The sequence below is a fragment of the Pundamilia nyererei genome, unplaced genomic scaffold (assembly GCF_000239375.1).
Source record: "Pundamilia nyererei isolate P.nyererei 1_Seehausen unplaced genomic scaffold, PunNye1.0 scaffold00027, whole genome shotgun sequence".
Taxonomy (NCBI): domain Eukaryota; kingdom Metazoa; phylum Chordata; class Actinopteri; order Cichliformes; family Cichlidae; genus Pundamilia; species Pundamilia nyererei.
The window spans coordinates 1,162,786-1,190,583 of NW_005187428.1; the positions used below are offsets into that span (position 1 = coordinate 1,162,786).

At 39.0% G+C, this 27,798-nt stretch overlaps 2 protein-coding genes across 2 annotated transcripts in view; both read right to left on the reverse strand.

The window, feature by feature from the left end:
• The window catches only part of cd82b (CD82 molecule b), a 20,763-nt gene extending 14,209 nt beyond the window's left edge, over positions 1-6,554 (reverse strand). The window contains exon 1 of the mRNA XM_005728050.2: positions 6,377-6,554. The gene's annotated coding sequence lies outside the window, so the exon portion shown is untranslated. The remainder of the gene's footprint in view (positions 1-6,376) is intronic.
• A 1,334-nt stretch (positions 6,555-7,888) lies between these two features.
• The window catches only part of tp53i11b (tumor protein p53 inducible protein 11b), a 39,007-nt gene continuing 19,097 nt past the window's right edge, over positions 7,889-27,798 (reverse strand). The window contains exons 2-7 of the mRNA XM_005728051.2: positions 17,456-17,593; positions 13,026-13,084; positions 12,820-12,868; positions 12,399-12,495; positions 10,827-10,928; positions 7,889-10,323 (exon numbers count right to left, since the gene is read on the reverse strand). Coding sequence (XP_005728108.1) covers positions 10,190-10,323; positions 10,827-10,928; positions 12,399-12,495; positions 12,820-12,868; positions 13,026-13,084; positions 17,456-17,584 — 570 coding nt within the window. The 5' untranslated portion in view covers positions 17,585-17,593 and the 3' untranslated portion in view covers positions 7,889-10,189. The remainder of the gene's footprint in view (positions 10,324-10,826; positions 10,929-12,398; positions 12,496-12,819; positions 12,869-13,025; positions 13,085-17,455; positions 17,594-27,798) is intronic.

The window sequence follows — 27,798 nt, forward strand, 5'->3', positions numbered from 1 at the left end:
ACACACTCGGTACACTTCATGAAGCCTCCCTGGTAACATGATTCAGCCTGAGCAGAACCAGTCCAACGACAATATTCACCACAGCTTTCTCATACTAAGGAAAAACAGGAAATATAACCAGCTATTGTGGTTATTCGAGGAGTCTGAAATACAACATGGAGGCACTTGTATATCTCATGACAAGCTCTCTCTTCCTGTGTCACTTATTTCATCTAAACCTTCTTCCAGTATCTGTAACAAGTAATCATGTATTTAGTTCTTTTTTCTTTTGCCTATGTTAACCAACAGTTCAAATTAACAATATGTATCTTGGAAATCCACTCAAATGACTTGCAAATGAAGACTATTTACTTTGCTGACATCTCTTAATCACATCTCGTTTCCTCCTCACTTGATAAGAAGTCTGTCTACAGATTAAGCATAAAGGAAGCTGCCGTGTTTTTCCAGACAGTGTGTATGTCAAAGAAGAGAACATGAAAATTAATTATAGCCTAAAGATAATATGAAAAATAGGTTCTGCTCAACAATACTCGTTGTTAGTTAAACTTAGCCGGGTCAGATCTATGATACGTGTCACTGCCTCGCTCTCTCCTCCTCCCCCATTTCCTGTCTATCTCCTTCACTGTACAAATAAAGCCAAAAGCTACAAAACAGACTTAAAATTTTTTTTTAAAAAAACCAGCAAAAAACAACCAAACCCCAAAGCTTTGATGCTGTTCAGTGTAGTTCAAACTGGTTTTACCATCAAATTTCATTTGAACTGCTGGTAACTATCACATGAGTGAGTTACTTAGACTACACAAACATAAACACAGACAAACAAATACTTCAGATTGCTTTCTGAAGAATACTTTCAGATTCAACATGCTTTCGTGGTTTTAAGTTGTTTGTCAGATACACAGTCTGTAGAGCAGCTCTATCAAAAGCCTTTCAATATTATTACTTATTAAATGTAGCATAAAAATACTGATAGAAATACCAACACAATTTCATATTTACAAAGCTACACACAATGCGAAGCCCAAACCACACAGCAGATACCCTTGCAAAGTAGATAATCCTTAAAGGAGATTGTTGGTCTTTATGTCTAGATGGTGAGCAGCAGCGGGGATTAAAAAAGGCTTAGTTATGACAACCATTGTTTGCTGACTGAGCCCCCAGTCCATCTTAAAACAGTTCCCAACAATGCCTCAATGCTACTTATTATATTTCTGAAACAACAAACATAAATAAGATAACGTGCTAGCCTAATTTATTACAAGGCAGTAACTGAGGTTATACTCTTTTGGGAGTATAGCTTTCATAGAAGCTCGCACACTGACAAGATCAAGTTGAAAATGCATTTAGAGAATTCTTATTGCGTAGCTTACACAGTCAAAGCCAATCACAGTTAACTTCCTGGAAGCATGTGAAAATAAAGGCTCGGCAGTGGAATGGGAAGTGGAGCTAAACAGCCACCCAGGAGTGGGATTTTAACCATTCATTACAAGTAGAAAAAATATATATGCTGCTGCTGATGTCAAAAGGCAGTTTACTTGAAAGGTTATTTTTCATCTCTCCAATTTGAACTAAGTGAAGGCTCAGCTTGGTGTAAAAACAATGTGCAGGATAGAAAAAAGAAAAATTCCCCTGAATAAAACCGCGACAGAATTACCTGAACTTCCCGGCCCCGTGATCTCACACATTTTTTCCCCCCTCTTTACATCCTCCATCTCCCTCCCTGTGGTTTGGCGTAAGGTGCGAACACCTACTAACAGTATTTTGGGTGCAATAAAAGGTTAAAAGCATTACGCTGAAATAAGTGTTTGTACAAAGGGTCAGTTCACAAGCATGGGTTACAGAGACGAGACAGCACGAATGGCAGATGGCAGCAACTGTGTCTGAAATGGACCCAGCATTGATCAGCTATGGTCGTGTTGAGCACAAAACGTCAGGCAGTGTGCCAAGCTCCCTCTACTACCTCCTCCTAACATAGGTCATATTCCCATTTAATATGACCCACTTACGCATCTGTGAGGCCACAGTGTTGGAACGAATGAACCAGACACCATCCTGGTACTACTAAAGCTCTCAATATCGTGCCAGAATCCTGCTTTAACATTTCAAAAACTGTTGATCACCATGCACGAACAGGTTGTAGGTTGTTTACTGCTGCATTTCAGTGACAAAAGAAAACATCTTCAAAATGCATGCATTCCTAGAAACAGCCCCTGGAGTAAAATCCGCCTCTGCGGTCTGCTGGTCAGAGAATCAGGGCTGCTAGTATTGATAGCTTTCGTCAACATGTTATTTTTTATGTCTATGAAAGTTTTTAATTCGCCTGAGTCATGGGGTGTCGGTAATATAGACGATGTTTTATCAGTTCAGTTGCTTTATTAGTTGATACACCTCAGTGGGTTTTCAGGGATGGAGGGGATTTCCCATTTTGCATCTATGTAATGACAAGCTGTATGGCAAAAGAAATCAGTAAACTCCCCATCTGTGGTTGGATGCCTGGTACCTACCCACGTAAATGAAAATGATGACACATCTGTGGCAACAAGACTAAACACAGATTTGGTCTACAGTCACTATATCATGTAATTGACAATGTTTTTATCCACCCATCCAACCATATCAAGTCACATCATTGCCAATAAATCAGAGAGATTTGGTCCCGTTTCTCGGTTTCTAAGAACAACCAAGGGGTTGAGGTTATCAGATGTGTGATCACAGAATTACGTCTTTGTTTTCTGGGGTGGGGTTCTACTGTTTCTGGTTTTCTATTCAAAGCTGAGTGTGAAGTGGTGTGGGTGAGATGTGCACCTCTAATTGTGATGTCATGGTTTTTAGCCGGAAAAGTGGTCAAATCCCTGCTCCGGTTTGAAAGTAAGCTCCTCTACTTGAGGTAGCAACTTTTAAGTATTTATACAAGTGGTGAAACAGTGGAGTCCAGCATTGTCAAATAAATGTCGATATACTGGTCAAGATTCCTACAATCTACGGGCTGTGAGCTATGAGAGAAAGGACAAAATCATAGATACAAGCAGTAGAAAGGACTTGAAAAGTGTCTGAGCTCCCCCTTAGAAATAGGGTGAGGACAGAGTATAACCAACGTTCCTCTACATCAGAAAAGACAAAAAGGGGGGGTCGGACATCTGACTAGGATGCCTCCTTGTCCCATCCTAGTCGAGGTGTTTGAGAGATTTTCTAGGGCAGATACAGAACATTCAGCAGAGATGTCGTCTCTCAGCTGGCTTAGGAACACCAAGAAGAGCTGAAGACAGTGAGGATGGACAGGAAGAGCTATATTTACACTGCTGTCCTCATGACACGGACCCTTACAGGTCATAGAAAATGTATGGATGGAATTTTGTGAGATGACAGATTTCAAATTTCCACTTATGTGACATTTAAACTGTCAGAAACCAAAAGAAAAAAAATCCCCCACTATTCAGTAGAAAAGATGAGGCATTTATGGCAACGAGACAATCATTTTGTGTATAAACGAAACAAAACAGAGTAGCAAAAAACCCCACCAAACTCTAAATTCAATGATAAATAACAGCAGCCGAATGAAAAATAATGAATGGGAAGAAAGGAATCTAATTTTAACAGAATTAAATATCAAAGTTTAATACCAGCAGAAATTCTTTTGACATCCTTAGACCAAGAAGAGTCAAAGAAAAAAAAAAAAACAAGAACAAAAACAAAACTGTAATTACTAATCTATTAACACAATGATTTGTGGTGCAACAGCAGTGGGAGAGGGGTTTTTTTTTTTAGAGACTTCTGTCTGGGAGGTATTTTGCCAGAAAGTTCTCTTTTCTAATACATCATTTTTTAGTTTTCATCGGTAGTTTGGTCCACTTTTTAGACAGCCCTGCTGGCATATATTCTTAGTTGCTGATGACCTTTACAGCGAGTCATCAATACCTGTTATGGTGCTTCCAAAATTAGATTTTATTCTGTATAGGCTCTATAGGTCCAACAAAACCACTGAGTAACTCGATTACATCAATCTACAACTGTTCTCCAAACCCTGAAGTACAGTTTAACAAATTTAACAATTTGTCCAATCACAAATACTTCCAGAATAAGCAAACACTCAAAATAGTCCCTTACTCTACTCTACATTAAACTTTCGAGAGAGGCGTTTGAGCCCAGGCAGGCACTGAGAATTCATTTGCCTACTCAGACTTCAACTTCTTCTCGTACACCACAAAATTGCTTAAAGGCATACCACAAATGCAGAAAGACTGCAAGACTGTATTAACTGGATGTTACCTAGAATTTCAGTAGCTTACTTACCCCCCTTACTCATTGCTTCCACTTCAAACTATCTCAGCTTACAATTAGGGCAGTTGCACTGAGAGAAATAAAACAGTTACTAGGCCCCTAACATGTGGAAGGACCACCCAAACCCTGGAATTACAGCACCATTTTTTGGATGTGTTTTTTTTTTTCCCCAGTGCTCCCACAGAGCCTCCACGGTGAAAAGTGCAAAAGGTTTAGGCCACTCCTGCTGGAGAATGGCCAAAAATGTTTCTGGTTCTTCTTGTTCTTCTTGTTCCATAGACAAGTATCAGAGCACTTAACTAGCTGGATTAATGGAGAGAAATGTATAAAATTCGAAAAACAGCCCCATCTTCTCAGATTACAGACAATATCAGACACAGACTCAATAAGTGGGTAATTAAAAGTTATTTTATATCCACCACGAATACTGGCTACTGTGTAAATAATACGTTGTAGTGTCAGTGCGTCACCTGTTTTGTTTTGTTTTTTTTACTTTGAATATTCAGACCACAAGTTTATTGGGATTTATTAAGATCAACATGGGAGAAGATTTTGATAGGAATTGTTGGAAACTAATTTACTTTAATTACAATTCATTTTATTTAGGGATTTATTTTCTGTAATCTTTCTGTGTATGTGCCAGATGTAGAAGGCTTCCACCTGTATGTTTTGTGCTCACAGTATAACGAAGACGTGAAAACTTTGAACTCTTTTACCCTGAAGCTTCACACTGTAATTACTGCATTAAGGGGATGAACTGTGCTCAAATTTCATATTTAAAAAGACTTTGATGCTGATAATCTTGATAACTCTAATAACCACTTCACATCAGTTATTATAATTTTCTGATTAGTATGTGTTTTATGTGCACTTTGCTTTCAATTCAGTTTAGTTTCAGTTTAATTCTTGTTTTTTGGCAATTTGTTTACTTTTCGTTTCAATACTAGCTTTTCTCAATTTTTAAACTGTATTAATGGAAAATGTCAGAGGCAGGATTTAGCCACCACTGATCTATTAATATTTAGGGGTGGCTGTAGTTCAGAATGTAGAGCAGGTCATCTACTAATTGGAAGACTGGTGGTTTGATCTCTGGCTGCTCCAGTCTGCATGCCAAATATCCTTAGGCAAGATACTAACCCAAAGCTGATCCCCTTTTTAAATGCAGTTGAGCCTCAAACACATCTATCAATGTCTTTGCCAAATTTAAATAAAAACTAAACTAAACTAAAAATATTTTCCCTGTAATTCTATTTTAGTTCATTTTTGTTTTGTGTTATATTTCAGTTAACTAAAACTAGATGTGAAAATATATTTGAGTGAACTATAATAGCTTTACTTCACATGCTTTCACGTGTTTATTATACCGATCTGGCATGTGAGACCACATACGTTTGGGCCCCAGATTTCATAGGTACGTCACTGGTCTTAAACGCTTGAAACTTTGCATTACGTTGCCTCATTTAAAAACAAAAACAAAAAAAAAGTTGTTTTATTAGTTGTTTGTTTTGTTTTTTTAATTTGCTCAAGTGTAAAGTCTAAAAAAATAATCACAAAATACCAATCATAACAATTATCCACACTCAGCCATTTTTTCAGTGTCCAGGAAGGTCGAAATAATGTAATTACACCATGTCGAAAGCAGAACCTTGAACATCTGTTTTAACGTTTGCCCAACAAACACGTACAGCTCTCACACAACATATTAAAGTCAATACACCAGCATTAAACGTGTACAAACGACAAAAAGCGAGGAATTGAATCTGGCTGAAAAAGTATTTTTACATCTGAATGACTCCTGGGACTGAAACTCTGGCTCTGCCTGACACTGAACACAGCATCTCGTGTCTTTCACGGCTAGCTGACCGTCCACTGACCAGCTCCTCAAATTTCCCCGACAAAATTAACTACTCACTCTATTAACAAGTTTCCAGCAACTTTAACAGAAAATAAACGGCCCATAAAGACCGTTGTAAACTAAACAAAAGGTCTCCAAACAAAGTACAAAAAAGGGGGCATTCCAACGGCGTGTTTTCACAAGCTAGCGCGGGTAACTCGGGTTATTACTAGCTAGATACGCAAAAACATCGCAAACACTTACTTTGCGTCTCTGGAGGTGCTCAGAGCTGACAGAGGAGTCTACCGTTGAAACAGAGTCTGGTCTCGGAGTGAGAGAGAAACAAATGATGGTGTCTGTCTGACTGGTTTGTGTGTGGTTTATGTGCGTGAGGGGGCAAATTCGTTACACCCACATTTTTAACCCTCTCCTGCCTTCCTGGTGCAACACAACTGCAGGTGTGTTTTTTAGTTCTTTTATTACAATTTCACAACCTCAACCTTGTGAGTTTTTCTTTTGTGGGTGTCTCATTTACACAACGGGCACATTGTTTTCTTTTCTTCATCAGGAGAAAACAAAAAAACAACAAAAAAAACCCAAAAACCAAACAGCATTCAACTTCCTGTCAGACATTGCATTTGCGCAGTTTACAACGGCATCTAAGAAAACAGTGTAACACCTGTAACACCTTAGCAATCAGTAAAGGATTTTCGTGGCTTTTTCTGCGGTTGCAGCTGCAGTTTCATTCGCAGCGGATGCCAAATGTGGGGCCCAGCATTAGACGAAGCACAGTCTTCTGATTATCATCAATCTTATTACCCCGATCGCGTCAAGACTGTGCGTTTTGCAGACATTTTGCAACTTCTCTTAAACTCTCACGAGAGAAAAAGACTTAAGCCCCAACAGAAAATATCAGTCTAGATATTTTCTCGTTTAGAGAATTGTCTGTATACAAAGACTTTATAAAGTAATGCAGATTATACCAGTACACGTGCTGATGGTTAAACTTGACGAAACATTTCACACAGCTTCTAAATGAGTCATTGTATGTCACCCCCAAGCAGTAAACCAGGGTTCAATAAATTAAATGGGAAAATGTGGGGAGAATGCATACAAAACCGGGGCACATGGGAGCCTTTTGCCTATAAACAACCCTAACTACGCACACGTTTCCACAGCCACACAATCCCTCTTTTCAGCCTTTGCACGCTGTGCGTGTGTGTAAAGAGGTAAGAAGAGCCCGGGGAAAAGGTGAGACCTGGAATAGTATGTAGTCGAGCTGGAATTCACCGAATTATATTTGTGCAGATGATCGTGTTGTGACACGCTCGACAGAAAACACCAAACAAAGCGCGGGCTTGCGCAGCTCCTCTTAAGTTTCTTGGTTAAACACGTTAAAACAAACGCGTGGAGCTCGTCTTTTGCTGGGTGATGCGTTTGGCCAAGTTGAACGGGATGTTTTGCTGAAGGGTCTAAAACGTTTAAGGCGGTGTCAGACAAGTGAATGGGATGTGTAGAGACTGCACACTAGCATTACCTGTGCGCAGAAGTCGCTCCCTATCTGCTGGGCGTTAGGTAGGCAGGTATATTTGAAGTTGATCTGCCATTAGATTTAATAACAGGAAATGTGAGGATATTTTTGTTAAATAACTGCAATAGTCCATTGCTAAGAAAACCCCCCAAACCTTTCCCTTTGTGATTTAAGACATACGGTATATTTACAGCCCTATACATATATTGCAAGGACAGCAAAAAACAAGGTGACTGGATACATTGTCAAGTCTTCAAAATAAACAATGGTGTTCTTTATTTCAAACTTTGTAATGCAAAATCAATAGCAATGCATTTTTGAGGTACAATATACCACATAAATACATATAAAACAATGCTACAACTTGAAACAGAGTAAGGAATGCTATTCACAACAGTATAACGCATGATGGATGAAGGAGGGAATAAATAGCTCAACTTGCCATGTCTTCAAACTCAAAGAACACTGGCTGCTTGTGAATGTTTTGGCTAATTTATGTCAGAGAACCAGAAGATGAAAGAGCCATGCCTTTGCCGTCCTCCTCCTGCCTGCCCATCACTTCAAAAATAACCTGCTTTGTAGAGCTTTGAACATTTTCGTAAGGCTGATGATTTGAGGCCTCGCAGTATTGAGGGAAATGGAATGGCATTTCTCTTACACGCCATAATTATCGTGCTAGCCAGGACAGAGCATTTCAGGTTGAGGAACAGAACGTCACGCGGGAGAGCTACATCTAATTAAACCCTGGCAAAAAGGATAATTACTACTTTTCAGGGGTACAGGAGACCTCACCCGTGTTTCGCGTTCCCTATCTGAACTAAAAGTTCGCCCCAAGTAACGAGCACATCTGCCTTCAGCACCGGACTGCAAACCCACAATCACGGGTCACTCCCTTCTAGGGCAGGACTCAGTGTGGTCTTTTGTAACAATACAGACCACCTTTGAAGACCTACAGTATGCTCCCTTTTTTTAAAATTCGAGCTTACAAATGAGTCGCCTGTGTTTGGGAGTGTCTCTATCAGGTTTTAGGTGCTGCTGAGTCAACAAACTGGATTGCTGGCACCGCTTCAAAACCAAGCTGAGTTATGATGTACCTGAGGGCATGCTGAGGATTTGGAAGTAGAAATGTACTCAGCAACGGGTGAAAACTGCCAAATATATGATATATTTGTTTTAAAGCACATACAGTATAACTGTCTTATCAATCAGCTTTTCATTTTTAGGGTTTGTTTTTTTTGCCATTTTGGTTCATTCAGCCATTTACTGCTTTGCTGTCGTCTGTTTGTGGCAACTTGCTACAAAGTTTTATGGATTACAGATCTTTCGGTGGATTACATCGCATGCATGATGTCAAAACACAAATGTCACTTAAATAGGTACAAAATAAGACACGCCATAATTAGGTGGAGGATTAGAATTGAAAATCATTTTACCCAATACTGAAAAAGTTCCCCGTTTGGTTCACAAGAACAGCACAGAATAGTAAATCATTTTATTTACATATGTACAGGGAGCAGGATGCAGTGTAGATGACTGTTCTTTTAAGTAGTTTTAAGGCAAGACTAACGATATGGTGTATATAAAAAAAGAAAACTGTGCTACATCACCAAAGTACAGCCAGCTCAGATTTGTTTACCTGCACACTGACGTGGTTGTCTTGTAACACTAGCTTTAAGGTAGTCTGAATGTTACTTGGGATAAAGAGTCCCATCTTGTAGTGCACACACAGCAAAGAGAGAACTACTCTGCTCCTCTTGTATGAGTAACTTCACGTGTTCATCAACATTGCATGTATTAATGTCAGTAGTGAAAATATAGTCCAAAATAGTCCACTCAAGGAATAATAATAAGTCCCTGAAAAGTATTTAGATCTGAATATTATTAATGGCCATAACTGAGAGTAAACACTGAACTTTAACTGTTTTTTTCAGTGTGAAAGCTATCAGTTTAGAACAGATTTCATCGTCACTCATTTGGCTTTTTCCGAATCTTAAACCTTGGATTGTGTATTTTGAGTGTTCACTGGAAAGCCGTCAGAAAGCATGCACAAGCTCAGTTATTAGAGTACATAGTGTGATTTAACGACAACAGCATCAAAACAACAAACAAATGACAGCACAAACTTTTGGTCCTCGAGTGTGATTCAGAAACGGCGTCGATGCAACTTCTTATCAGACACAAAATACTGAGTCGGGAAATCATGAGCTGTACGTGAACAATAGATTCAGGTGTTTAGAACTACTCTGTAATGTTAATTAATATTACAAATCAAAGGAATACAGGATTGGACCTCACAGCCCCAGTGAAAGTAGTTTACTTTCACTATGAGGTTTCTTGTTCTTGTTGCAGAGTCTGGAATATGAGACTGTACCCATCTGTTAAATACTGGGGGTTACATTAGGCTAGGTCCTGTGGAAGGGGGCAGGGGGCATTGACTGGCAAAGTAATGCTCCGAGCCCCAATCAAATCATAATCCAAACCTTCTGGCCCCGCATTTGTGATCTGTGCTTAACTGTCCCCACCCTGGAAGTTATCACACAGTCAGCTCAGATCTTCTTTGGCTTACGGCCCAGGTGGTAGTAGTAAGCCATGGTGACCAGCAAGAAGAGTACTCGACTGAGGAGAAGCAGCATGGCGGCGTTGGGAAGGATGCCGATCTCCACTAAAGTGATGGACGTCACTGAAACCACAAATAGAAATGTACTTAAATTAGATATTAAATGATAATAAACAACAACAGCCTCTGAAAAAAAGCATGAATCAGCACAATTATCAGTAGATTTTTGATAAAGACAGTGCGTATATGCAAACTCCCTTCTTGCTTTTCATAAAGTATTAATTACCTGAGCAGCTATGAAAGAGAGCAACATGAAAATTGACACTTATGCCAACTATGAAAAAACACACACACAAAAACAGCACCATTTATACCCATACACACAATGCTTCATTGTACATAAGAGCTTAAAAGTACCGTTTTAAGATTTAAATAAAAATGTGTCTAAATTTGAAATACAAGGATGTGACACCTCACACTGAACACAAGAGGGCACTACCTGCACATTTTTCTTTCTGCAAACACTCCCACATGGACAAAAGTAGCCATCCTTTTTCTGCACGAGGCAGAAAAGGATGAAACAAAACAAGATGAAGATAACTTGTAATCTGTGTTGGAAAACTCACCTAAAAACTGCACAGCAAAGTAGCAAGCCTCACTGAGTAGAGTCCACTGGATGATGACCTTTTCTGCTGTGTAGAGTCCGTTCCACATGATGAGGGACAGGCCTGGAAAAGAATGCAAAAATAGGGAATTTATAGGTTCAGGGGCATGGGAATGAAAACAGAAAATAAGAGCAAGCTCGGGAAGGAAGACTCCTACATGTCCGAGAGAATTTCCACTAATAAAACTACAAGAATCTTGACACCATGTGCACATGTTGCTAACGGGGCCTGTTGATTCAGCTCTGACTCTCTGTCTGTGATGACGGGCTTGCGTGCAATCATTTCAGTGCCTGCTCTTCTTCCTGTTCATTTTCCTGAATTTCACTCCCACCTGCAGAGAACAGTGAGGCTATGGAAACAAGAAGGGGTAGGCTGAAAGGTGGGAGGGCTGATGGACTGTATCCTCTCCCTGCCTGGTTCCATCTGTGCAGCAGATGAGACCCCATCATCCGCCCCCTTACTGCACCTAGTCTGATAGGCCATCACCCTCTTTTGCTAATCCCCACAGTGTGAATGACATTTATAATGAAGAAGCCAGTTCAAGGTCAAGCTGGTTCATTCATGTGTTCTTGTAGTGGTTTAGCTGGGATTTGTTCAGATTTTACATTTTTGATTTATCAAGATATGCATAAAACATAGTATTAAGTCTTTCCCTTAGTATTCATGTTATTGAATGCCTATATGAAGTTTAGGTGCTAGCATTTTGACTGATTTAGTAAACTAAATTAAAATGACAACCTCACAAATTGTACTTAAACATTAAGCCTTCTCACTCTCTCTGTCTGTCCTTTGCATATTCTCCCATTACAAACCCTGCGATCACCCGACTGACAGCTCTGTCTCAAGTCAAAACCCATTAAAATAATTGCTCGCATCTCAGACACGTTGTATGCTATGCGTGAGGTGGGAGCTGAGCAAAAACGGCACTTTGTCTCGTTGATGAAGTGACATTAAAAAAAAAAAACATTTTTAAGTCACTGCAAAAGAGAAAACTGCAAAATATGAATGTAGAGTAATACACTGCCTCCTCTTTTAGTTCCAGGGCACCTCATTCGCACACACAAACTTACTGTTCTGCCATCGTGTACCAACTAGATCCAAATCTTATATATAAAGCTGCAAAAAGGAGGTGACTGTGGCCGTTCTGGAGAACTAGTCTTTTACCTCATAGAGAAACAGAACTTGAATTATAGAGCCACCATTTGCAGCCTGAAGGAAGGATTTTGGAGGAAGAAGAGATCCCTTTATACAGTATCTGAATGCAAGAAGAGAGCTCTTTCTACAGTATCTGAATGAGTGCTTGAAGTGTTTGACTCAAAATGAATACATTAGAAGCTGTAAACACAAGAGGCAGTGCAGTGCAGTGAGGCAGTGTATATTTTTAGCATGTAAATAAATAAATATTAAAGCATCGTGTCTGCATCAGTGCTGCACGGTCAATGCACTTGTTCATGCAAGTATATTCACACTCAGTAGCATAAATACCTTTATGAATGAATTAGCTGCACAGCTTTCATAAAACTTTGGACTTACTGAGCAATGCTCCTCCGTAAAGGCGAACAGAGATGTTAGTAGTGGAGAGCTCCTCCTCAAAAACGACCTCATATAGTTGGTTGGGAAACACCAGAGCCTGTGTAGGGTAAAAAAAGGAAAAAGCACAACATAGCTTTGTCATATCAGCAAAACAGCACTGTGTGCTTCCCAAAGTCTCCCTATTTTTGAGCTAGTATCACAGTGAATGCCCTGGAGGATAATGTGAATGTAGATGGTGAGGTTAACAAAGGCGGAGCTGTTTCCCCAGATGTCCCTCACTGATATCTTGGAACAGAACCTACAGTAACTCAGCGCTGCGTTTGCATAACGTGGTTTTCACACTTCTAAAAAGATACATTTCTTTCTGCCTTACATTTGAAAATGAAAAGACTTTGAAATTTATCAGTGCAAAACATCTTACCATCAGAGCCATAGCTGTGAAACCCACTGCAGAGATGAGTATCCACACCCTAAAAAGAGAGAAATATGAAATGCTACACCCATCCTGTGAAAATGACAGATTGTAGACTTTGCAAGACTAGCAATGATGCACGGATGACCTTACACAGTCTGCTGTGTTAACTGTGACTGTTGTGATGTTGAGTAACTGAGCAGCTGAAATCTCACCTCAGCCCGAAAGGCTCTCGCACTGCAAACTTCATCTCATTTCCGAGCATCTGACTGATCTATCAGCAAACGAGGCAAGACAAAAGAAACAGGAAATGAGTGATGAGAAGGTAAATGCAATCACAATCATGTCATCATAACAAATACATGTTATGATCACCTTCAGCAAAACCCCACATAACCAGGAAGAAAGAGTACTCTGGAGGTGTATTTAAAGTAGTTAATGGAGAGAAGCACACAAAACAGAGTGTTCAAGAGAAAGGAACAGAGCGGCTGAGTGTTAGAGAAGCATCTCTTAATGTTAATTAGAGACTGTAAATGTTCTCGCCTTTTTAATCGCCTCCTTAAGACTCACTGTATGTCATAATATCTTTTAGGGAATTCTAGATGAATAACTGACTACCATGTCAATGCCACAAGAAAAGCATCATCTGCAACAAATGACTGCTGGCAACAGTAGCAGCACATAATAATCAATTTATAATCCTGGAAGCCTGAAATCGTTAGTGGGAAAAATGTCTGACAAACTGAAAACTAAGTGTGACGTGCCATTTCTTAATGACCAAGTGTTCATTCAAGCCGACTACAAGGACAGATAGCAGTAAATATTTCATGAAATGCCATGCAAACTGATCTTATCACACAGCAATATTCAGAAGATATACAATATCTGATAGGATAAGCATCTCTTATTACAGATGAGAGTAGACCCTGGAATCCTAATAAGCAGCAACTATATTTTCAAACTCAAAGGACCCAAGAGTTATTGGAATTTAAAACTAATTCATTAGCATGCTACACACATCTGACAATCAATTAATCACTTAAAAGGGACCCATTATGCTCATGTCCGACTTCATTTATTTTAAATTGCTGTAGTGCTGTTTTAAGAAGGCCTATTTATCTATACGGCAACATCTCTGTTCACCCACCCCTTCTTCTGATGGGGTGTTGTATGTGCTTCTGCTCGTATGTGCCTCACAAGATCATTTTTATCATAAAGAGATCACAAAAATCTTAGAGCATAAAAAACACATCTGAAAGCATTTACAGCAGGCTGAAGCCTCATCTCATGGCTCAGAGGGATTACTTGCACATATGCTGACCTTATTATCTGAAGGCCTGACCACATTTAATATTAGCATACACCTTTGGAACAGTAACTATATGAAAAAATATGAAAGGAAGCTAATAGTTCAAATTTAATCAAAGAAAAAAGTGAAAACTTATTTCTTTCAGGATTCATTGTAATTCTATACTGCATTGTTCAGACTGTTGGTTAGATTGAAATAAATAATTTGTGCTTTTACAAACCAAGGTAATTGCTTTTCAATGCACTACATTAGTGTTATGTGTTTACAGAATGTGGATTCGTAGTAATTTTTTTCCCTGTAAGAATAAACAGGAGAAACAAGCCCAGAAATGTTGTTAACAGATTCAGGGTCAGGCTCATGAGCAGGAAGGAAAACAAACTGTCCCAGATAACCACAGAGAGTGAAAATAAATTAATAAATAAACCAAGTTTTCTGCCTGAACGGACAGGAACCCACAGAGAAATTACAACTGTTGGCTGGCTGTGAAGTTGAATTCCTTCATCTAAAACCCTTCAGGTTCCATCATATCCTTAACATGAATGATTTCCCTTCATCATAAAACATTCTCTTCCCTCAAAGGGTTCCGGTGCTGGAGCCAGACGTAGCATCACACAAAACTAAAAATACACAGAAGCAAAAGAGCTCTAAAGAAGAGAAGATGAATCATTTTCTGGCTACGAGTGTTTACAGGGAACACGGAATAGCTTTCTGTTTGATAAGCCTGTGAAAACTTAATGTGAACGAAACAATGATCGATGTCATATCAAAAAATGGGTTTTCACTGGCTTTTACCTTCTGCCATCTCCCACAAGGTGCATGGTAATAAGTGCAATATCTGGACCATTTTCAAAAGAAAGTGTATTTCAAAGAGTTGATGCATTACATCATACTTATTATGTAATATAACAATATCAGCAAGACCTAATTTCACTGCAGCTGGAGAGAGCTTTTTCCAGGATATCATTAAACATGACTTTTCCTTTTTGCCCTCGGGGCCGAGATGCAACTATACTCGTGTCTGTTGACTTTCTGTGAAATTCACATCATGACGTGAATTTCAAATGTCACCATTTTGAGCACTTCTGTCAAAAAACTATACCTGTTGTGTTTGTTTGAAGAGTTTCCTAAGTTAAATGTGTAATTTGCAACCAGACATTTATTTGTAATGCACAGTAATTTGGCATATAAAAATAACCTCATCATGGCAATGACTTTAGATGCAGATAAAAAACACACCACGTTTAAACAAAATATATAAGGGTAGTGATTCATGTGTGTGCATTTGCATCAATCTTTGATGTATACACAAACAGAAGGACTGATGACCCTGAACTTGTTAAGTAGCTTTAGAGAACCCGTGTTCAAAAGCAGCAGAAAGGAAAACAAAGACTTCATGTGCTTGAAGTAAGATGGGGGAAGGGGATTTTTCTTTTTAAGATTCTTAAATTCCCAATGTCTGCTGCAGTCTTTAATTTAGGGGTAGACATGTACATCCCTCATTGCAGTGCAACTGAAGCACCTGTACACGAATCCATCTGTGCCAGCTGTGGTCACATAACCAGGTGAATCACCCTTCCTGTGCCTTTGGTTTTAGGGGCCGTTTTTGACAAGAACACATAAATATTCATGACTGGCATGAGAAATATTCATACTCTGAAAACTGAGCATCAATTGATGGTACCATGGTGGCTTAGGGCAGAATATTGCAGAAGGCAGTTGAGTGGAAAGAGGGAGAAACAGGAAAAGAAATACACAATGTTGTTTGTGCAGAGAGAAGCTATAGTGCAGCTGTTGTGGCCTTGAGTTGTCATCAATCACTCATTCAGCTATTTAGTAAACAATGAGCAGCTTTTCAGCCATAGAGGATGAAAAATATTCAGCTAATACCAACTAGAGTAGCAGTGCTCTGAAATATCAGTATCTGTCAGTTGCAACATCCCATTACCACTTAAATACAGGATCACTGAATTAAACAAGCTGTCAGTAATGGTGCAGCCAGGTGAGGCATTATCTTTTTGCACAGTAGCACCTAGATAAAGCATTGCAGTAATGCACTACTGTCTTTCTGTCCCTTAAAGAGGAAGAGTATTCTTATCTCTAAGTAGTAGAAGGAGCAGGAAGGCACAGTGAACAGAGTGCAGGAGCACTTCCTTCCATTGTTTACTGAAACCACCGGGATGGAGTCAACTGTTTCCTCTATTAAAAAAAAAAAAAAAAAAACTATGTATGGCAAGGATAAATGGAACAACAAGAGTAAGCACAATGGAGTAGAATAAGTGAACAATTATACTGTCACAGTAACAATTAAATTCTAATTTAGTTCAATGTCGAAGTTAAACAGGGAAACACATTTTTTCAAAACAGCACGTACAGTAGATTCCATTAACCAAACTGTTGTTTTACTGTGGTTTGTATACCCTGTTGTTGGTTCAGCCATTACAGTGAATATGCAACCCCAAGACTCAAGAGAGAGGAGCAACTGCCACATTCGTTTCTGTCTTTATCATACCGTCCTGGAAAGGTTTCTGAGTGGCAGATGTCAGGGTTAGGCTCCGTGCTAAAACATTGAGAGAGAAAACAAACACTCAGGAGAGCTGAGAAAAAGGGGGCTGACATCACATCACGAACTATCAGCCACCACCGTATGCCTGCTCCCTTCTGTTCTGTCCCTTTTTCACACTTGCATGTTAATGAATATTTCAGTGAGGAACAATCTGCTATGCCTATGCTCACTGTAATGAGGTCTGATAATGACAAAAATGTATAATAATAATCTGAAATCTTGAAATCTGAGCTCAGTGAAATGGAATAAATTATTGTCAGTGTGCAACTGTGGAACTTGATATTCAAATATGATACTCTGTCTCCTAACATATATCTGATTGTGTGCTGTTGTGTTTTGGTATGCACCGTCCATACTGATGTGCTAATGCATGGGAGGCAGAAAGAGAATACATATGAGATGCAAGAGGCAGGAAGTCTCTCAAGGGACCAAGCCACATCTCAGTGGAGCTGCCAGAGCTTGTTGGATTACGTGATCTAGATTTACTGATCCATAAAGAGCAAATGCAGACAATGGGACACGAAGAGAGTGATGAGCCAATTAGCAGCCCACTGTGGCTTTTAAAAAGAATCCATAGCTCTTCTCAGGGCTAGTAAACACATTTGTGGTGGAAAGTCATTTTGCTTTTCCAGTAGTTTAACTGGTGATAGTTAACAAATGCACTCATTTCTAACCAAGCTGCTTGTTGCACTAATGCACAAGCCATTTGACTGTACATTAGCGCTTAGATTGAGTCAAACTCGCTGGAATATGTTTATATGATGTAATCTGACCTTTGAGCGGTGCACTTCGCCATCGTCGTCCTCGCCACCGACTCCAAGGATCTTCCGGCTCTTCAGACGGCTTATCAAGTCCGTCTGACTGTGCTTCTTCATTAGAGGAGCAGGAGGTTTAGATGCCATGGTGCACACCTGACATGAAAATAAAAAAGGAGACACATGGATGGTGTCGTTAGAGGAGATAAAATAATATGAATTACTACTTAATAAGTAGGACTGAAAGAGGAATGAAAGAGGATGGATTTAATTTTTCCCTAGACCATTTATATAATAAACATCAGTGGAGTTCTCCCGTCATCATTTTACGCCTCTGTCTGAAGACGACATCGCTATCACATGGGGCAGGAATAGGCATCAACCAATCTACAAATAATTCCCTTGAGGATGTGACTTATGCAACACAATTACGTAATCCGGGTGTAACAAATACAGGCAAGCCATAAAACCTTCCTCTTAAGTCAGACTGGAAGCAGGAGCCAGCTGCCCCCTGTATCTGCTGAGAGCCCAACAGACGCAGGTGGCTGCTTAGAGAATCACAGCATCTAATAGTGACACACATATAGACTCACACACGCGCACACAGGGGCGTAGCACAGAACTCTGGGCCCTGCACATAAGCAGTCTATGTGAACCCCCTTTCTTTCTCCTTGTTTTATTTTTATTTTTTTTACATTTTAATTAATTAAGCCAACCACTGTATGCAGTAATCTGTAGGGTTCAATGAACTGTTCATATACGGTATATGAACAACCTATGATGCGTCCTTAGAATTCAACCTTAATATCTGGATATACTGTAGTCTTTATCACATCGTCACTGCATGTATGCTTCATCACAGAGTAAAGCATACAGGATTGATACAGGTTAATATATTAACCTGCTTTATAGCCCAATACAGTTTTCAATGTTTTTGGCACTAAAGCAAGTCACAGGCCACAGGTCAAGGCAATCGACCTATAATTAATAAATGTGAAAGTTCAATTAAATCTCCAAAAATATATGTTTATGAAGCTATAACAGTAAAATTACAGCTCTTGGTGGGAGTAGGCAGAATAACAGTATTTTAAAAAGCACTGGATTGAATTAGTTTTATAAATAGGACATAAAATGGAGATTTCGTGTTAGTGTTCCTTTGAGCTCATAAAACACAAAAGATGTCATATATGTCGGTCTGATATTCTTGCAGATACTAGATGATTAAGTATTACATAAAATTATGGTATTAAGATGTGCTGGTCCATTTTGAGAACTATATTGTTACATCTGGCAGTGGCTCAATGTTTAACACGTGCTTTTTTTTTTTTTTTTTTTTTTAAATGTTAACAGTCTCCTCTCTTTAGTTTCTTTTTGGACACGGTGCGCATTAGCAGTCACCTAGATAGAATAAATTAGCTATGGTGTAAAGGAGAGTCAAGTGGGGGTCAATCTGTAATTTGTAACAGGTGAAAGTGGAATGAAAGCTTTTTTTTGGTCTCAATTTATTCAGGCAGTTTAGTTATTGCTAATTGTGTAGAAATAACAAAACAAAAAAATCAAACACAATCAAACTCTTCATTGCAACTCCACTTCAGCTGAAATTAACCCTTGGTAGTTAAAGTCACCACTTCCCCCACGACGCCCCTGCACACATACATGTGTTAATTATCTTGCAGACGTCACTTACTGTCCACAAGAGTGGATGTAAATGCCAGTGGCAAAAAACAAACAAACATGTAATTCATTTCTTGCCCTTGCTGGCTATGGACTGTGACAGGAGGTTACACTGCAGCAGTCCTATTGATCAGCATTAATGAGAAGTGGCTGCAGACTCGATGGGCAACCAGTAGGCAAATCAAAAGTCATCATCACGGACTCAATAACGTAACCTCCACAGTGATTAAACTGGAAGCAAAGAGATATGCACACATGTACACGATGGAACGGCCCGTCCGAAAATTGATGGCTTCTCTACAGGGCAGCTCTCTGGAGAAGTCGGATGAGAGCAATTACAAAGACAGAATCTTTAACAGAGAGCCTTGTCCACAGGAAAGGAAAACAATTTGTACCAACAGGAGACAGCTCAAAGTATTCAGCTTTCCACCCACTGGGAAGTATATCATCACAGTTAAGCTGACAAGGCAGAATCTGAGTTATAAAACTACTACAGTTGGTTTTTTCAAGGTCACACTGGCAAGCTAAGCTGCACAGAACCACTTACAATGTACAAACACATTGTTAACACTCACACATGCCAAAGCACTTCAACACACCTCAGCAATAAAATATAGAACAACTGTATGACACAAATCAGGAAGCATACCAACCTTTTAATTTATGAAGCTTTGTAGTTTTGTAAACAACTTGTGTCTTAGACAGACACATAATAGCAATAAATGTATCTAATATATATTTTAGGCAAAGGAGAAAACTTTAATTTACCAGTAGCTGCAGTGTGTGACTAAAGAATCAGTTTTTCCACATTTCTACCATGAGAAATTTTTGTTCCGCTTCCCAAATTGTCATCTTAAAAATAATACTTTTTATTCAGTTTTACTTTCCTTTCCATCATCTCAAAAATGAAATAAAATAAAAAAAAGCAACACGGCAAATCACACATGTAATCACTTTAACTTGTCTTGATTCATTACATGCAATTCGTATTCCTTTGTATTTTGTCAATTCATATAATTCTGATATTTAGTTTTGTGTGGCATACCCAGAACAGTTATATGCTAAGGTGGTGGTCTAAGTGCATTCCTGTGTCAGATATGTGTAGTAGGGCATGGCAGCAATCCCTTGTATTGGTATGCACACACAGAATAGGATTGCAAAGGTCAGTAAAGGTTACACAGCATGTTTACAGGCTTCTGTTGTCCATTTTGTCCCCCACACAGTGAGCGAAGTACAAGACTTTCCCCTTTTTCTGTAACAATCAACAGGAGGAGGCGCAAGAAAGAAAGAACGGGGAATGGAAAGTAATCAGTGCAGGTAAATCTATTTTCACAATGGAGAGGGGTAATCTTTCTGATAAAAGGGCCTCCCCAAACCCTGTATACAATGGCTGGAACTTGAAGCAAAAGAAGTATGCAGGCTTTAATTCCAGCCGTTCCACACACCGATAATCACAACACTTCACGAGAACAGAGGAATATTTTTTTCCTCAGTTCTCTTTCAAATCTTTCCTTTTTGCCAGTTGTAAAGTCTGATGCAAAAATCCATTAGTGCTTTCACACATTTGCTTTTTATGCTTAAAGGAACTGGTGCCCACTCAGAATAATTGCAGTGAGACATTTGCCTCAGGCTTAATTATATTTTCTGGGGAAATACACAATTAGATTACTTACACCCCCCCTGAAAAAAACAAAACAACTTTTCTACTTTCCAAGTAGCAAAGTTAAACTGTTGGTGTATGATGATGGTCCCAGTGTGCCAAATTACAGTGCAGCTACTGTAACATGATTACTAGATTACTGCACAGCCACAAGTTGTTAAATTATAGTTTAGTTAATATATTGTTCAGGCTATTCTACCCTTATGCCCTATTCTCATTCAGTACAGAAATACGACCACTTCTGTTGTGTACTTCTCACTCACAGAAAAAGTAACCGGGCAAATCATTTGCTCAACTTTCATGTGGACTCGACTGAGCCACAAAGAGAAAGCAGACCTTGCATCATGTTCCTGTAAATGATGGAAAACCTAAGCAATGGCTCTAAAGCCCCTCGACTGTTGATTTGCTCCACTATCGTGACCCTATCAATATCTGTAATAAAGCAGTAAATGAAGCGCATTTCACTGCATACATTAGTAAATCCCACATTTCTCCCACATGCAATAATGTCCCTGCATGTCTCTCCCTTTGGATCTCCCTACAGGCGCTCCTTGACTTACAAGAGTAATGCTGATGCAGTTGCTTAGCAACTGCCAATGGACCAATTGCTTCTTCATTATTGAAAGCACCTTTCATGACTGAAGACACCTTTGATGACAACGTCTCTGCCGTCATTCTCCTTGATGTAGGAAGTGACATTTTAGGAATTTTTAAAGAGACTTTGATCCGAATCCCATTAACTGCAGTGGAGGCATGATGTCCTGATGAGTGGCTTCTTGTGACAACCAAAAACCTTAAAGCGGAAATACTTGCTCTTTAAATCTCAAAAGTTGAAACAAGACTGAATAAATTAGGTACTTTGTAACAGCTAAAATTAAATATAATATTTAACAGTTCATGTAATCTCAGTTACTCAGCAGGACACCAAGATAAGAGAAGTATGAAAAGTAAAGACAAAGGAAGGGTCATGTAAAAATAATCAATTATTAAGCAAGCTGGGAAGCACAAATAAAGAAAACAGATACAAGTTTATTATTTTGGCACCTAACAGTGAAACAATGGACCCAAACACAAGAAGAGCTCATGAAACTGTGATATTATATTTTTACAATACTTACAGGCATGTGAATTTAATACACAACAGGTGTGTATCAGGAGAAAGACCAGATTAGTCTACCAGAAGTCAAGAATGAACCAAATCTCCCATAGTCTGGGACTAGCAATATGAGAAACAAACAAAACCCTCTCAGTTCATTTGCAGGCTTTGTGACAGAACATGTGCCGTAGAAACGAAAAGCTGCTAAACACACGGAGGAAGATATTGTGGAAAAGGTGTGAACTCCGGACAAATCTCTGGTTAGCAACTAAAAAGATGCTCTGTAAAATATAATTGTATCATAGGAACAAAGCAATGTGTGGGTGTGAAGGAGCAACTGTGAACAAATGTGCTACTCAAAATAAGAAAGCAGATCTTACAGCCTGCTCTTCTTCTCTTTTTCCACAAATAACAGAAGACACAGTTGCTCAGTAGCCTCCAAATCCCCTCACCACCACATTTTGAATATCGACAGCACCATATAGTGCCAACAGCAGACAGCACACAAATTAAAGCCTCCACTAAACAGACTCTAGAAACAAGAGTGAGTAGTTTTTCCCCTCAATGAAATGTCCATCTCTTATAACCACCAATAATCATTTACAGATCTTCATAAACATATTACTGCATTGATTTCTCATTGCTCTGATGAAAACTGCAGCTTCCACAAAGGTAAGGACAGTCTTTTTCTCGCCAACTAAGATAAAGCTTCCTAGACCCTTATTGGACTTCAAATCTTCTAAGCCTAGAGTTACTTGTCTTTTTTTGAATTTGGAGCCGCAAAGTGGTGACTAAAATCAGAAGCGGGGGTTGTAACAGTGGAACGCAAAGATTTGAAAGTAGGATACTGCTTCAGCCCTAATCTGTGTGTGTCAGTCGCATGGTTCACACTTTAGGACGACTGCTATTAGTTACCAGAAGATGAACAACAGATATTCAGAAATTTTTTCCAGACTAAGAATGTCACAGTCACAACTTTATTGTGCTATTTTTCTTTTGTTAGTGAAATATCACGATGACTCCTGAATGAACTGGCAGATAATTTGTCAGAGATTTTCAAACCTGGAACGTGTTAATTCTGAGATATTTTTGCAAATGAACTCCAGACCATTTATGGAGAATTAGATCCAGAACAAAGCATAGTTCATTTTAGCGCTGTTCGATATCGGATGACGATATAAAAACATCTATCGTTTCATTTTCTGCTAACGTTTGTTTCGTGGTGTCGCAAAATAAACTGTTTACAGCAATATTTTTTCATCATTTTGATGGTCACTGTAGTGGTTACATTAATTTCTTAAAGTTCTCCCTTTCTCTTATATTTAATATAACCACACTACAACGGACAAGCGCCTGTTTTTATGCGTTGTGTTAGCAACAAAGACGGTAAAACCACCGCGTGTCCGCTTATTTATGTTCCACATAAACCTTTCACAATAAAGCTCAAGATCCTGTTGAGACTTTTCAAAATAAACTGAATCACGTGAAAGATTATGCAGAATATTTACCGATGAATAGCAAAAAAGAGCCGTCAGGTGCTAAAAAATAAACCTTAGACTCAAAGGTTAGAACAGGCTTTTCCCTGCAGCACGCAGTGTAATAAATACAAAGAAACGGCGGCCTTTACAACGTATGTCTAAAAATGTTTCGTTTCATGCATCGGTTAAAACACTTGACTCCAGGTACACGACGCCCAGCTGGAAACATTTCACGCAAGTCGAGCTGCCCGAGATTCATAGAATTTACAGAAAATGTTAAATTTTGGTGATTTATATCATTATCTGGACGATAGAAGTCTTATATCGGGATATGAGATTTTGGTCATATCGCACAGCCCTAGTTCATTTTACATACTTAGTAACAGGTGGAAATCCTCTAGTTTAGGCTATAGGAGTGACATTAGGAAGCAGAAGACGTAACTCCCGCTCACTCACTAGACCTTTTACTATAGCACTGACTATTTTATCAGTTGGTTCTCACATACAGCTCTGTCAAGAAAGAGCCGACACTGAAAATAACGGCACTGACTTTCTCTGGTAGCATCGGCAGGTCAAAGTTGTCATGTAATCGGCACCATTACACCATTACAAAACTTTATACAAATTCAGGTATCAGGTATCCCCTAGTGACTTGTCATTCACTGACATTTGTGCAGACGTTAATGTTTTTGAACTTTAGAGCCTGATCCACAGTCCTAGTTTTATTTATTCTACTTCCTTGCAAAAAAGACTCAAAAGGCCAACTTAAAAGCCACAGGCAACACACAATATGCTTGAATATGGGAATAACTCATATTTTGAGACAGATTCAGAATCCATTTATATTACTTACATAAGAAGAGATAGACTGTGTCAGGAATCAAAGAAAGCCTCTCTCTTCTCACTTGTGTACATCACACAGATGGCCCTGAGGGATTCAAAGCTATTCCACTATCTGACCCTCATTTCTGTCAGAGTATAGTGGCTCCTTTCTTCTTACATTTTTTTTTTATATTTTACAGTGAGCATTATAACCTCACAGAGCCTCACTCTTCATCTTGCCCACTCATTGATGAAATAGTTTACATCAAAATGACATCTGGCGCTTTCATGTCTTACTATTAACATACATTATCACCTCTTAGTGACTAAAAAGACAAATTAAAAATGTGCTGATTTGCTTGTTGAAGGACAAAGTAAGTGGAAAATTATTCTGACAACAATTTGTAACTGCATTACTGCATCATGGTATCTCTGATTATGTGTGACCACATCCAATTTCTGGGGAAGACAAAGGGCAAAAAGGTTTTCCTTCATGCAGACTAGTGCTCCAGTCTCTCGTCTTTAAGTGTTCAGTATTTCCCAAACACTCTCAGATAGTTACTTAATGGTAATGAGATAATTCACTCCAGCAAACTCCCAGAAACATTCACAAGATCTGTGGACAGATCTACTTATGGTTTGACTACGAGTTGGATATTCAAGGTTTATTCCAGGGAGACTAGCTCTACTGGCTTTTGTGTTTTGACATAACCCATAGCTGAACTGCAAACTGCCTTCAGAGTACATTAATCCAGGGTTCAGTAAACGCCTGCAGTTTGGTTCCAACTATTCATACAAAGCAGATAAAAGCCTTACTGTTTTCTGATCTGCTCCCTTTTTAGCTGATCTCTATCAGAGAAGCTATTCAGTCAATTTCTCCCTTGTAAAGATTTATTTTTGGGGAAAAAATAACTAAGGAATATAATACACTTACTTTTAAGTACTGGCTTTCTGTGATATAAAACACAAAAAAAGTGGTGAAAAACTCAGTAATTCTGAGTTTTAACTGCTTTAAAAACAGTCCGTTTAATTTTGTTGATAAATCAACACAATCCTGACACATTTACTAATACTATTTACACATTATCAGTACTCTTACCTGTAATCATTTTCTTAGGATGGTAGCTTCCTGTTAGCTGTCACTCAGTTTTATAGCTAGCTCCTTTAGCATTTTTAACTGCTCAATAAAACTATACCTGACTACAATTAATTACAGCACACTAATGATTCCATCATCAGTGGTAGAGCTAAGTGATTTCAAAAAAATTTGCGATTACAATATTTCTGTTGATATTGAGGAAAAAATTACAGACTCACCGTTTCATTGACGCGTGCAGCCAACAGCATTTATAAGTTCAAAGAAAATAAGGGAATTTTCTATCACCCCCCCATTCAATGAGCTATCATCACTGATGACACTACCAGATAAACTCTTAGGTTGATAAGTGGAGGGACATGGATCCCAACTATATGTCTATAATATCCAGCGGTAAGGGTTGGAAAATAAGGACCAGTTCCAGTTAAGAGCCGCCACCAAATTGCCCAATTCCTTGAATCCGTGCTGACATGTTTTCCTGAAAGTTAAGCACTGCTAAACAATGACGTCAAACTCACGTGAGTGGAGCCACTGCACACCTGACTCTCTCTCTCACTCACACACACACACACACACACACACACACACACACACACACACACACACACACACACACACACACACACACACGCCTGTCTGCTCTTTTTCCTACAACATGTTCGCACAGTTGAGTTAAACCAGAAATCTTTGAGGGACTACTCCCCAATATCCACCAAACACAAACCGGTAACCAGAATCTATAATCTATAATGACAAAGGTATGAAGAAAAGCTTCAACATCCAAGTACATTAAAACTCAGACTTCTTCAAAGTAATTATTCCCTTTCTTGATCTGATGTAGATGAAATTGCAAATGAGATTCAGTTGTGTGGCAAAAGGGCAGAGAAAAGAAGATGGGCAAGGAAGCAACAAAACTGATAGCTGGTGATACACAAAGGACAATCAAGAAGGCCAAAAATTCCTATCTTGAGTCAAAACAGACCACCAACACAGGCCCTGGATACTTTACTCTTTACAGCACAGGCAAGATCTGTACACAGTTGGTCTGAGAACAGAAAAGCTCCTCGGTTACTATCAATGGATTATTGTGCTGACTCAAACAGATGATTACTGTCAGATCATCTGAGGACAGTTACCATGGAATGAACTTGCCCTAATGATTTCTGGGATTTGGAGTTTCCCTGTCCAATATTCAGTTATTACATAACCTAGCGGAGGGGGGAGTATATTCTTTTATAGGATGACCTACTCCATCCCAATTACGTAAGGGAAGCTTATTGTCCCAGTCATCATTGTTATTGTAAGATGTTACCACAAAATCTTTGTCTCTTATGTGGCTACTGTGCAGGTCTCCTGAAGTAAACAGGTCTGATGGTGCCTGAGGCTCTCTTCGCTCCCATCTGCATCCATGGATATCCCGCAGTGAAGACAGGGACTGAACTTGGCCTTGATAGGTTGGTTATATTTTAAGAAACACCCCTTAGCCAAAGCCTAATTTTTTTTTAAACCCCCAAATGTATGTATTTGCATGTCATTCACATGATCTTTAAAGTTAAAGAAAATCCCCTATAAAAATATGTTAATACGTTAATGAATACCTGATTTAAACCAATAACATCTGTTGCTACATTTGCTGTTTGATTCAATTGGTCTTGCTGTTACTCTCCCCACCACTGGCTCATGCCCATGTATACGGCAGATAATGCATGCATATTATTTAATAAATGTGGCAATCAATTTTGAACATTCTGCCTCATCAGCCCTGGACTTGAGAGCACAGGCTGTAAACACAAAGCAATATCAAATGTGATCTCTCAACACCAGCAGCTTCATTACTGGGAGAAGAACATCAGCTATGTTAGAATAAATTTACTTTGCATTAATTCTAATTGCGGCACAGTTTGTCAAGGCCCTTATTTATACTCCAGTACTGAACAGTCTGGAACCAGTACCAAATTAATGCCTGCTCTCAAATGATAGGAGATGCACCGACTACAATTTGTGTTTTGTTTTTTAATAAAGGCTAACCTGCAACTTTCACCATGATTTTCTAAGAACCATTACTGTCAGCGTGCACTCAAAAATTTTAAACTTCTTCTCTAATTTGATTCTCTAATTAGAATAACACATTGCTCAGTTAATATTTTCTGTACAGTGACTTAGAGTAACCTCTACCTCTTTTACTCAAACAAGTTGCAATGTTACATAGTTAAACACTTTTTTAACAAATAAAATCCAACTGAGAATGCACTATCTTACACTTAAGGTTTGTGAAGCAGCTCAGCGCCTACAGCCCTAGCATGAAGTGGAGCTTATACTTAGAGACACCATCAGTCCATACTTCTTTGAAGTTTGATTGAAGTCCACCTAAAGGGTTCATGCATACAGTGGGGCAAAAAAGTATTTAGTCAGCCACCGATTGTGCAAGTTCCCCAATTAAAATGATGACAGAGGTCAGTAATTTGCACCAGAGGTACACTTCAACTGTGAGAGACAGAATGTGAAAAAAAAATCCATGAATCCACATGGTAGGAT